The sequence below is a fragment of the Eurosta solidaginis genome, chromosome 1 (genome assembly GCF_040869045.1).
Source record: "Eurosta solidaginis isolate ZX-2024a chromosome 1, ASM4086904v1, whole genome shotgun sequence".
NCBI classification, from domain to species: Eukaryota; Metazoa; Arthropoda; class Insecta; order Diptera; family Tephritidae; genus Eurosta; species Eurosta solidaginis.
In genome coordinates, this window is record NC_090319.1 from 283091340 (window position 1) to 283104603 (window position 13264).

General features: G+C 34.8%; 1 protein-coding gene across 1 annotated transcript in view; it reads right to left on the bottom strand.

The window, feature by feature from the left end:
- Positions 1-7295, bottom strand: part of zfh1 (Zn finger homeodomain 1) — a 128453-nt gene extending 121158 nt beyond the window's left edge. The window contains exon 1 of the mRNA XM_067760996.1: positions 6044-7295. Within this exon, the coding sequence (XP_067617097.1) occupies positions 6044-6140 (97 nt within the window). The 5' untranslated portion in view covers positions 6141-7295. The remainder of the gene's footprint in view (positions 1-6043) is intronic.
- Positions 7296-13264: the final 5969 nt, after the last annotated feature.

Here is a 13264-nt window from a genome sequence, read left to right on the forward strand (position 1 = left end):
TTACTTCTCGGTACGAATATTATAAAAAATTGCTTTTTCATGGGGTTTCCTTGAAATTTATTAGCAGGTGCCTTCAGATTTGTGACAGAGTTATTAAATTTTGTGTTAAGTTGGAATTTTTAAACATTATTGTTTTTTTTTTATATGTTTGTGGCCATTTTTTGTAATCACGAACAAAGTAAAATTCTTTAACACAATGGTCTGTATATTTCAGTTTGTGTTTGTAATACCACACTTTTACTAAAATCAAGCACAATAACAATTTTTTTGTGTTTTTTTTTAAATGAAAATATCATTAGAACGTGACTTTCATAACCAAACTTAAAATAATGTAATGATCAAGAAAATTGTGCGCACACATTCTGCGAAAAACTTTTCAAAAACCGGCATCAGCGTAATTTTTCAATTAGTTCTTGAACAATTGTCATTATTTTTCTGTTAAAGAAATCAAAAACAGCAATTCACAAAAGAATCCGTAAATGCCATTTCAAAACACAATCATTTTCCTTGAAAAATATGGTGCTCGCACAAGAATATATTGATATAAGAATATCTTGAAAGCTAGAACCAAATTAGAAAATCTAAAGTCAGTTTTGAGTTCGCGGGCCAAAGGCTCGTTTCAGGGTCTAAAATTTGCCGGTCTGTATATTAGAACAAATTAAAAAAAATCTGGACGGTAGACAATAATATTTTCTGGAATAAACTCGGCAGTAGATCTGAGTACATACCTGTTGTTACTTTTTAAAAATTTAAAAAAAGAAGTCAGGATTTGTATAAGTTTTTGTAAGAGATTTTGGTCCTCTGTTGACGAAATTTATTAGTTATATTACGTGTTTGCCTCTTTTTTAAAGAAAATAAATACAAAGAGATAGTTTTAAAAACATAAAAACTTTTACGTTTTTGGATACTCGGGTTTTACACACGGGCAAAAAACTTAAGGCCAGAAAAAAGTACAAGGGCATTAAGTTTGACCTTTTGGCTATCCGGTTTGATCATTTTAATAATCAAGAAAGTTGACAGTAAGTTTTTGCAGAACTTCGAAACGTAAAAAACGTCGATATTTACACTTTTTCAAGCGATACCCTTGATTTTTTTTTTTGAATTTTTTCGGTAAAATTTTGAGACATCGCTGAAACGCTATGGAACTCAAACTGAATGTTGTTTTTGAGACGGAAATTCTAAAAGTATGAGCAAAATTAATGTGCCCCTCCAATACTTAAAACTATCACCAATCAAAGTAGGGATACTTTTTTTTTGTCATTTTCAGTATTGACAGTTTTTTGCTTATAGCTTTTTGAGGCAACTGAGTATTGAAATTTGGATTATGCACGATAATAGCCTGTCAGGGACTAAAAGAACGTGGGGCTTCAAATTCGATGTGCCCTTCTCAGTTTTGAAGGTAGAGGCAGAAAAGTGGAAGCACTTGGTTGCGTACATTTTTTTCAGGAGCATGTTTTTTCGTGGCCACAGCTACAATTTTACTTTTATCACTTCATACCCGTTTGTTAATTTTTTCTCTACACCACAGTAGTATACCATCAATTGCCTCATCTTGCAATATTCACGCAAGGAAAGTTATTGATGTTTGTACATGGGGCTAATAAAACGAAATTTCCGACAAAAATTGGCAATCGTCAAAAAGTGCAGACAATTTTTTTTTGTATTTTTTTAAACCAGTTTTTATTTATAAGTAAATGAAAATAAACACAAATTTGGTACAAAAATTAAAAAAAAAAATTGTCTACACTTTTTAACGATTGCCAATTTTTGGCGAAAATTTCGTATATTTGCCCCATATACAAACATCAATAACTTTCCTTGAGCGAATATTGCAAGATGAGGCAATTGATGGTATACTACTGTGGTGTAGAGAAAAAATTAACAAACGGGTATGAAATATTTGACGGTTACCCGGTTTCATACTTTTGCCGATATCCTAAAACCGGATTTCGGGTATCAACAAAATTTTACCTAAATATAACCCACATAGATATGTACATCCTGATAAAATTTCAACACAATCGGTTAAGAAGTGCTTAAATAAGTACAAAAAATTAAGGTTTTCCGGGTGTATATTTTTATCAATATCTCCAAAACCGGATATCGGGTATTAAAACTTTTTTACCTAAACATACTTCGTTCACATATCTATATGTTTTTAAAGTTTCAAAAGAATCGGTAGAAAGGTGTTAAAATAAATGTGTTGCAAACTTTGCAGTAAAAAATATTTGGCGGTTATTCGGTTTTATATTTTTACCGATATCTACAAAACCGGGCATTGTGTATCAAACAAATTTTACATAGCTAACAGCTGCATATATCTTCAAATTTTGTTAAAATTTCGATATAATCGGTACAGAAATGTTGAAATAAATGTATATTTAACATTGCGACCTCAATTTATATATATTTTGGTCGATCTTTTGACTATATCTTTGTGAGGCATTATGTAAGACGAGTAACGGCGATGCACTATAGCTCCAATTTACCCCTCAATGTTCCTAACAAAAAGATATTTGTATGATACCATGTTTCAAAAAAAATTTTTTCTCCAAAAAAACCAAAGTTTGGCGGATTTCCCCATATATTATCATTAAAAATTTCTATTTGGAAATCTGCTTTTACCACGCCGAAATTTCGCTTCTGGACAGGTGATAAAACATTTGGAAAGTGCAGGCAGATCTAGGCCAAATGACTAAAGAGGATATGGAAAGAATAACAGTTTTTTATAAACCCTAATACTTATAATTTTTAGTTGGAAGTTGCGAACAAAATACTATTTTCTGATGTTTTTGCTGGTTGTTTGCTTTAACAAACATTTTTTTTTACCTTTACGCGATTTGATAAATTTTCAACCCTCGTCAGCGCGTATTTTGGTATTTTTTATAAAAATATACGGAAAAGTTATTTAAAATCAAGTTAGTTCATACGAAACTGTTTACAATATGTTCAGTGAGATTAAGGTCAACGTCACTTTTAGGCGGTATAGACTTCTCCAATCCCTTTTTTCATGTAGATCCAATTTTGAAATGCACGCATCTTTCTGTTGTATGTTTCAGGGTTTCAATAATCGCTATACTAGCTTTTATACTTGGGCGGGTGAGTTTGCAATCTCCCAAACAATCAGCCGTAATTATTGTGTCATAAAAAGTATAGCTACTGGAAATCACGTCCATTCCGACCGCAAAATAGTTAACTCAATTATATACAAAACGTTTACAATATTAACATTTGCCTGAACGGTGGGCATATTCAACTATGAGAAAGAGATGATGAATTGATAACTGATCATTTCAAAGCTATAATTGATAGCCTATCAACAAACTTCTGGCGCTCGGAATCCAGTCCATTCCGACCACATAAGCAATCTCACAATAGTGAAATTACGCGTGCTACATAATTAAGTAAATAAATAAAAGTCTGATCTAGTGTTGTTAGCAATCCCCTTCATTCCGACAACATCCTCAAGAATTAAGATATCTTTTATATGTAAATTATATTTGCGACCACCGCAGTGGGTACTGGGCTCAAGCCCCGGGTAAAGCAACATCGAAATTTTAGAAAAATGTTTTTTCAGTTAGAAAAAAAAATGTTTCTAAGCGGGCTCGCCCCTAGGAAGTGATTTCGTGAACACTCCGAGTGTATTTCTATCAGATGCCGTTCGGAGTCAACATGAAACATGTAGGTCCCGTCCGCCGATTTGTAGGAAAACTTAAAAGGAGCACGACGCAAATTAGAAGAGAAGTTCGTTCAAAAAACTCTTCAGAGGTTATCGCGCCTTAAACCAAACATATTAACAATGCAGATGAAACCAAACGTATTAACAAAATTATATCGAAACAATCCCACCAGTCATGAAGTATATTTTGCAAAAAAGGGTGTTTTGATTTTTCATCAACGAATGTACTGGGTTTGGAACTTGTTTCTTCGATTAAGATGAACTTTTGACCAAAATTCTATAATTTCGATCATGTATTACTTTTTCCTCAAATTTTATTTTTTTCAATTTGTGATGTTCTGATTATGAAGACGAACTCTAATTACTAAAGAGTCATTAACGTTATACGAAAAGTCCTTCAAATTAGTAGAAACAATTCTCAGCTTAGTTATAATATGTTATGATAACAATCAATATCAAGAAGATATTTTTGAAAGAATTCAAAATACAAAATAGTCTGACGAGAGATCGTTCCTGGGCCTCAAAATAGTACTGACGATAACCTTTAAATGTTTTGTTTATTCTTTTGTTTTTACTTTCAAAGGATCTGAAAACTAATAAAAACAGTTATTATCAACAAAAATGTAGTATATCCTATACCTATGAGTGAGTTTATTTGATAGAAATTAAGAGATTGAGGTTTTTAAATCCCACGGTGCTTAGCTCGAGATTCAAAACTTTACTTAAATTCGTTAAGATATTTTGCTTGGGTCACAATCGGCTGTCACTTAGAAGAAACCGAAAACCGTCCTCAACATTCTAATAAGGTTAAAAAATTGATTTTTCTGAAGAAATCGGGCATGCAATTTTATATCATATCGTACACTTAGATAAAAAAGCGATCAACTCAAAAAAACCGCAATGTTCACAAAACGTGAAAAATTTACTTTCTCTTCCACATGCGCCAATGCAATTTCAAATTTTCACAGAGTATTTTCTTGTTGATTATTAGAGGTATTAATTAATCGAGTATACAGTTCGGTAGGTATTGAACTGGGAAGTCTGGAGATATTCATAGCTTCGAATTTACAGATTTTTTGTTAGCTCCTTATTGTTCTAGCTATGCGATATCATCTCGACTCCCGTTGTCTGTTAAATTACAAATGTGCCTGACGAAAGATAGTAGCTGGCTTCAAAGTGAAAACTGACAATATCCAGCAAATGTCTGCAATTTTTTTCAATCAAAGGATCTAAAACTAATAATTGATAAACCTTTATTATCAACTCGTCCTAAGCTCATAAAATCTTACAAAAATATGTATGTACATTCGTATACCTATGGCCGAATTTACTCGATAGAATTAATACAATAAGGTTTTTAAATGCATCATACAGCGCTTTAAAAGCTCTTTACTTTTTCAAAGTTTGTTCTTTCTAAACTGGGAACTAAAGAAGGAAAAGAGGATGGTTAATCTCTCTCGAATTCTACTTAAATTAGTTAAGAAACATGACTCGTACTCGGCTGCCAATTAGAAAAGATAGGAAACCACCCGCAATATTTGAGTAAGGTTAAATGGTTACGACGTGCGTAAAATGAAAAATAAAAATTGGCTGATGAGAGATCGTAAATGTTTGTTGATCCTACAGCGCATAACATTAACTGTGAAATAAACTAATTCTACTTACATTAGTTAACAAATTTTTCTTGAGTCGTAATGGACTGCCATATAGAAGAAGACAGGAAACCGCCCCAGTATACTGAAGAAAGCTCGCATAGAATTTCATATGATATAGGTGTTTTTTAAATGTTGGATCGATGAAATCAATAACAAAATATCACTCATAAAATTTTTTCATATTAAGGCAAATCAGCTGTTGCAACACGCTATCTCAACATTTTTGTCGAACAAGCCATATCTCAGATTTTGAAGGCGGGGTCTGTGAATTAATTTGTCGTTTCAACAAATTCTACGATAAGTCCACTTGGTTTGCTGATATATATTCATTTTCCAACAGATACACAAGATAGCCCAATAATGATGTTGGAGATCAACTCGAGAGGTATAAATTTCAAACAAATTGTCAAAAACTGGATAATAATCAAGGAATGATGTTGGATATCAACTTGAGAACTATATATTTCTCGAAGGCTAGAGAAATATTTTTAATGTTTGTTGGGTGATCTTATAAGTCGTTTTGAGTTTTCCCTAGAACTTGACAATTTTATTATAGAAGACTCAAAGATTCCAAAAACACTGTCAGTTTCTTATTTCATGGATAAACAAATTAACAACCAAAGGTGAAATGGAAAGGAACATTTTTAAGGAGTCAATCTTTATTTTTACTCTAAACTAAAAATACCAACTATCAAAAATGTGAACTTACATTGTACGGCAAAAGCTGGTGATGATGGCATGCTTTGATTTATAATATTATCCTCTTGGCCAAAGCGTGATGACGACGGCACCAAACAAGACAACATTGGATTTAAATTATTTAGCTAATTAACAACGTTAATCTTTATTTTAGCTTATTTTCAATACCAAAGTGTGAAAATCAGCAAATGCAGCTTTAGCGACGGCAATGATTTTCACTTAGTAATTTTTCACTACGGCAATTTCGTAGTATAGCGAAATACATTTTAACACACAAATTTTAGAATATACTCTAGCAGCCAGCCAATAGTGCTAAGCAGATAATATTGAAATTGAGTTTTTTAAGTGTTGGTGTTTACCGTAATTTCGATTTCCGTTGGAAAATGGCGGCGCGTGGCATAATTAAACACAATTTTTTGTGGAAAAGGTTTCACACAGTGTGCTCCAAAAATGCAGTTCACTTTTCTTATTTATATTGCCAATTAGTAGATATCTATCTTTTTATAATTTATATATTTTCGAGTTCACACTTCAAATGTTGTTTTTGTAGTTATTCACAATGTTAAAGCAACCGGTTGTTTTTTTTACGAAATTCGTCAATAATTTCTCATAGTTACTGCACAGTGAACATTTTAGTAAATGTCTCCAAATATGCTTTTATGTTATTTATTTTAAAAATTTTTTATTTTTTTTTAATTTCGCTCAAGTTTGCGTATTTTTGCAATACGCGCTTTCTTATCCTTTTTTTTTCTATGCAAACTTCACATACAAATTTTTATTTTCATTTTCCAATTTGATCTTCCGTATTATTCCACACTTTTTTTTATTAAATCCATTAATGTTTACAGTTTTCATAAATTTCACAAATTTTGATTCAATTATATTTTAGGAACAACGCGTGTGCTTGCCGCGCGACGTTCTAGTCGCTACTACAATTTCTTGTGATGATTTTTGTGTGGCTGTGTCGCAGGCATGCTGCTTTTCCATTTGGCTGCTGGCGTTCGTTGTCCACAATTGGCATGTGATAAGCGTCAATGCCGACGTACGGGTTGGCTGTAGCGTCGGCGTAGATGCTACCACCGTGTACGGTGTATAAACATAAGCATGTGTGTACGCACTACGGAGATACACCGAACAAAAAATTATTACCAAAGTACCAAGTAATGTAATATAAACAAAAAGAGAGAAATATTTAAATGCGCTCTCATATAAAACTACCCATTATTGCTAGAAGAACTATCACCACCACCGAAACCGAACCCATACGCGAAAGCAGTCAAACTGAAATTTACGTTATCATGAAGCATCTGGTTCTGCTGTTCAGTTACCTCCGAATTACTGCTGCTCCTGTTGCTGTTATATATTATACCAGAGAAAAAAAATATATTACAGTGCATTCTCACTTCATAGCGAAAGAAAAAAAATCTCAAAAACCACTCTATTCGCTGTTCTGTTACGCACAGTACCGCTACATCTGTTGAAGACGACGTCGTGTGGCTATCGGATGAGGCTGTTTTTTTTTATATTCTATGTTCCTCTCTGAATTGCTAGATATGTACATTCATATGCACATAGGTACTTCTATGGATATTCTACACTTCCAATCCTTTGTGAAATTGCTTGTGTGTTTTTGTTGCTGCTGCCGCTGACGTGACATATGTACACGAAATATGCATTTGCCACCTCGCTGCGATGTTTATTTTGCCTGTTTACCGTGTTTACGATACTCCTTTTGAGAGGGTGGTGTTGCTGTTCTGCTTAGCGGTGGTTAATGTTAACAGCGTATGTATGTAGTAGTTTTGGTGGCGTTTTAAAAGATGTTCGGGCTAGTGATGGATATGGTTGTGTTGGGGTATATGCTTTTGTTGTTTTATATAGCGGTATATTGTACTGAGTCGCGTGTTGATGCGCTCTCTGCATCTCTGCTTACATCGTGTGAACAACATTAGGAACAAAGCAAATAGCACGTTGGCACAAGTACGGACATGAAACAGTGATGCCAGGTAAACTATGTGAAATTATCCACAAAAATTGAACAAAATTCCTTAATTTGCCACATCTGAAATAAAAAAAATCACATGAAATTCCCACCGGATTTAAAGTGTTTATTTCTTTTGTTGAACTTTGGGGAAGTGCACTGCCTTCTAGTGGCCACATGACACAAAGCTAATCCTGTTAATTTGAGTGTTATCTATGTTGATGGTCCTTTGCCGGATACAGATCCTATACGTTTCGGTAACAAGCACCATTAAGGTACTAGGCCGACCATCTCGGGAACGATTAATTCTGACCACATGAAACCGTCTAGGCCATGCCGCCCTCCTAGATCCATGAGCATATTGGAGTCGCCAGAGCCTCGAGTATTACAGAAACAGGATTCGCCACAGGTAAGTAAGGTTGGCAATTGGGTTGGACAAGCTATGTATTGCGCTGGCAACCCCTTGAATCAATTTGGTATTTGAGTCGCCTGGTATGACAGGCATACCTACCGCGGGTGTATTCTTGGCCGCTAACCCGCTGGGAGTTCCCGATTCCAACCAGCCATTGTACCCTTTCTTCTCCTGACAACTTTTTTGCAGATGACATAAGAATGTCGTGAAATATTTCACATTATATCTTCTGAAGAAAGTCGCAAAATTTTCAAGCTACTTAATAAATGCATGTTGTTGTGAATTATGCAAAATACGAATGAAATGTCAAGCAAACAAATAATGAGAGTTAACAGGGGAGTTAAATTTGTTTAGTGTTATATTTTAAAATACTGTTAAATTTGAACTTTGTACAAAGAACTGTTATGAGCGCTTTACCAAAGAAGGCGAAATTATTTATTTATAATTTCACCTGGTTGTTGTTGTTATTGTAGCAATATGAACACTCCTCGAAGGCATTGGGGAGTGTTATCGATGTTGCTGGTACTTTGCCGGATGCAGATATGGTACGTTCCGGTAACAAGCACCATTAAGGTAATTAGCCCGACCATCTCGGAATCGATTTAGTATGACCACATGAAAACTTAAAGATCCATGAGGAACTTGGGGTCGCCAGAGCCTCGCATGTTAAAGAAACAGAATTCGCCACGGGTAGGTGAGCTTGACAATTGAGTTGGAGAATCTATATATTGCGCTGGCAACCCTTTGAAAGGGTTATGCTTCACAACCCCTTGAATCAATTTGGTACTTTAGGCGCTTCTTACGACAGGCATACCTGCAGAGGGTATATTCTAAGCCCCATGACCCGCTGGGGGACATAATTTCACCTTCTCTGCTTTACTTAAGGTTTGTAATTTGTTATACTCAGCTGTGCATAGAATATGGAAAGTATTTATTTTATTCAGCTTACGGCACATTGTAACGGCATTACCAAATCGAGATATTCATATATAGACCGGTATTAGGGAGCAGAGGAGTCGTATTTTGATTAAAATTCTACTGGACCTAATTAGTTCATCTGTCTATGAGGAGTATGAGGCGTATTAGCAATGCTTACTTATTTATAATAAATGTTTCTGTTCTGCGTCGAAACTGATTGTTGGATGCATTCAAAATGAGCTTTAAACATTGTATAACAAATCTGAAATAAACAAGGCCTGGCAAAATTTAGGATAACAACTTTCGATTTTTGTCACGGGTGGGTCACAGCTAATACTGTTCGATAATCTAGTAATAAGAATATAGGGCCTTTATAAAATTGTATTTAAATCAGCTTCAATAAATAAAGATGAGTCACGTTAGTTATTTTTGGTTTTAATCACTCGAGCGGTAAACCACAAATTGCTTGACAGCTTTTTCAAAACAAGCTACCTATTTCATTTTAATTAAAATTTAAGAATAAAAAAGAGGCATTGAATAATTTGATATTTTAAGGTTGATTGAAAGTTTTTACAACATCCACGCTATCTCCAGTTTTATAAGAAAATTTTTTATACACCCAGGCTGACTTTCTCACGGAACCTTCCTATTCTTAAATTCGATATATAATAGCTCCGACACATAAGCACTTTTTCATATAGATGAGTTTAACCCAAGCTTATGCATTATTAGTAGATTGCAAGCATTTTTATGGAGAACGGTAGAATGAGCGACACTGGCGCCATCTAATATTGAAAAGTAGCCATGTCCCAAATTTTGTTCCAAGCAAATCATAAGAAGAAGAAGGTGTTGGCACACTTTGCAAGTGAAATTATTTTTCCTACTGGTTGGTAAATGTTCTAATATTTTTCGCAATTAAGAACTGCAATATAGCAATCGATTACAACACAAAATATGTTAGCAAGTATTTTTGTTGTATAGGGCGAATGTTTACAACAGCGCAAGGCGTAATAAACTTCAATTGCTAAGTCTGTAGTTCCTTCATATTTACAAACGCAACATCTTGGTTGATTGTGGCAATGTTATTGGCTTGTGTTAAACGCATCTATATGAAAAATGTCATTGTGTCACGGCGCTAAATACAATGTATTACATGCCAACCTAATATAAACGCACGCAAGTCATTTTCTGTCAAAAATGTCTCATGCACATACAACTTGTATGAGAGCAACCCAAATTGAATTTGCTGCGTGAAAACATAACTCGATTTCCAATTGTTGTTCTGCGCGACATTTAGATTTGACGTTTGCACCATGCTTTACATGCTTATTTGGGTTAGGGCAAAAACGCCGGTTGTTAAAAAAAAAAAAAAAATAAATGTAAGGCGCGATAACCTCCGAAGAGATCTAAGGCCGAGCTTCTCTTCCAATTTGCGTCGTGCTCCTCTTGATTTTCCCTACAAATTGGCCGGACGGGACCTACATGTTTTAAGCCGACTCCGAACGGCATCTGCAAGGCAGATGTGTTTTCACTGAGAGCTTTTCATGGCAGAAATACACCCGGAGCGCTTGCCAAGCACTGCCGAGGGGCGACCCCGCTTAGAAAAATTTTCTTCTAATTTAAAAACCTTATTTCTAAAATTTTGATGTTGCTTTGCTCGGGGTGCGAACCCAGGGCATACGGTGTGGTAGGCGGAGCACGCTACCATCACACCACGGTGGCCGCCCGGTTGTTTACGTGCGCTAAAAAAACGCAGTGCGGTTTTATTAGGTTGGCATGTTAAGGTGTTACATGAGCATTAAGGGGAACCGTTATCCGAAAACATTCCGAAAATATGTTACCATACTACAAGGCACTGTTAACGTTGCGTAACATAAAATGTTAGCTTTGGTCTTCGGTTCGTTTGCAAACAAAACACCATGTCACGCTTATGTTATGTATGGCATACGCTTAGCTATCAACTGGTAGAAATAGTTGAACCAAATACATATAAGAAGTATATTTATTACAATAATTACAACGTATAATGTAAATAAATACAAACGTATAATGTATTTGTTTTTCTATGTATGTGTGTATGTACATACATATGTGATAATTGTTAGATATACCGTGACCCAATTCATGATCATATCTACTAATTTGCATATTGTATTTCTGCACATACATAGTATGTATGCAAATATGTATGTAGGTATAGCACGCGCTTAAAAGAATGCATCGGAAAAAACTTTAGTTATGACCATAAATAAAATTAGAGTTAAAAGTACATATGTATGTGTGAAGGTATTTTAGATGATATTTGCATCATATGATATTATCGCCAGGCTTTGGTTAGGCTGAGAAGACGTTCATGACATTGCCCCATACTTCTGATCGGATACGTTTATTATGACTACTGTGAATAGTCGCAATGCTCTCCATCCACGCAGGTTTTGCAAATGGCGCCTATTATTTGCTTTCTTAATTGACGCTTAACCGTTTAAACGGTTATGTCCGTCCAAAAAAGCGCTCTGATAACTGGCGCCAATAGGTCACACCAAGGGAATTTAAGTCGTTTTCCGCCTGGGCCTTCCAACGGAGTGAGGTCGTCCTCTTCCTCTGCTTCCATAAAGGTGCCTATTGGCACTCTGTAATACATTTTCCACTGCTGTCTCCTCGAAGTATCCACACTAAAGACTTATTTAGTTTGAAAACAAAGCTCGTTCTTTTCCTATTCAATCAATGTAACTTGATTATTAACTTGATAATAACTTTGGGACTCCGTCCTCATCACGGTTAGCTCATATGAAGGTAGTTTCATTTTGCATATTTTTTTTCAAAATAGCTTTGTGGAGTTTAAAAGTGTCACCTGTTATAAAAGAAAATATTGATTGTATCCGGGGATAAGCTGACGAGTTACATTTAACAACATCTTTCATAAAATTTCCCTAAGAGATCTCCAATAACTTCTGACCGTCTTTCATCAACCATTTTTTTTCGCCGATATTGAACGGTACTCGACACTAACCATTTCTCATTTCATCATTTTTGATTCGAATGTTTTTTAGGCCACCTTGCGTCAACAAAACTCGCTTAGTTGGCTGTGTTACGACAGGAGTCTTGTCCGTCTTTCTATAGCGTAGGCCACTGCCTCTAAAACACTGAATCTCTCTGGAAGACGTCATTATTGGCTGGTATAATGCTTTAGCTGAGAGGTAAACAGTCGTATGGACAAAAAAATAAAAAATGGGAAAAGAGCAAAACAAGAAATTCTTCACCTCAAAGAAATACAAAAGTATAGACAATGAACAATATCTGTGTTGAGATTTTTTGCCAGAAGGTCAAGAAGAAGAAGTTTAAAATGGTGTTAACCCCATTTGGGTCATAAGTGATGTTACGACTCATTTACCTCTCAGCGACCGATATATGCCGCATCTGAAAGTCAAAATATAATTTGAGATATCAATATAAACATATATCCAAATAGATGACCATTGAACTGGGTGATTGACCCACATGTATTAAAAAGTTGTAAATTACCGCCCTAAATATGGGACTTTTGTTAAAAAAAAAATAAACTATTTTTGCTTAATGGAGCTTTTCAGCCGAGAATTGAGAAGGAAAATTGAATTTTCCTTATGCATGCTACGCGTTTCGATGTTTTACATCTTCTTTTTTAGGGAGTATGAAAATTTTATCAAAACAGCTTTTAAATTCTCGGTCGAAAAGCTCCATTAAGGCAAAAGGTAAGGTAAAATTTTAGCTCAAAAATAAAGCATTACCTAAGTATACAACCTTTTTTATCATTTTTAAAATTTCATATTTCAATATTTTGGTCTAGAGCTCCTCGTTGGTTACACTTAATTTATCTAGCAGTCTTCATGTGTTGACAAAACGCGGAATATCCTCTAAGGAGCTATTTTGGGTGTAATTTGGTAATT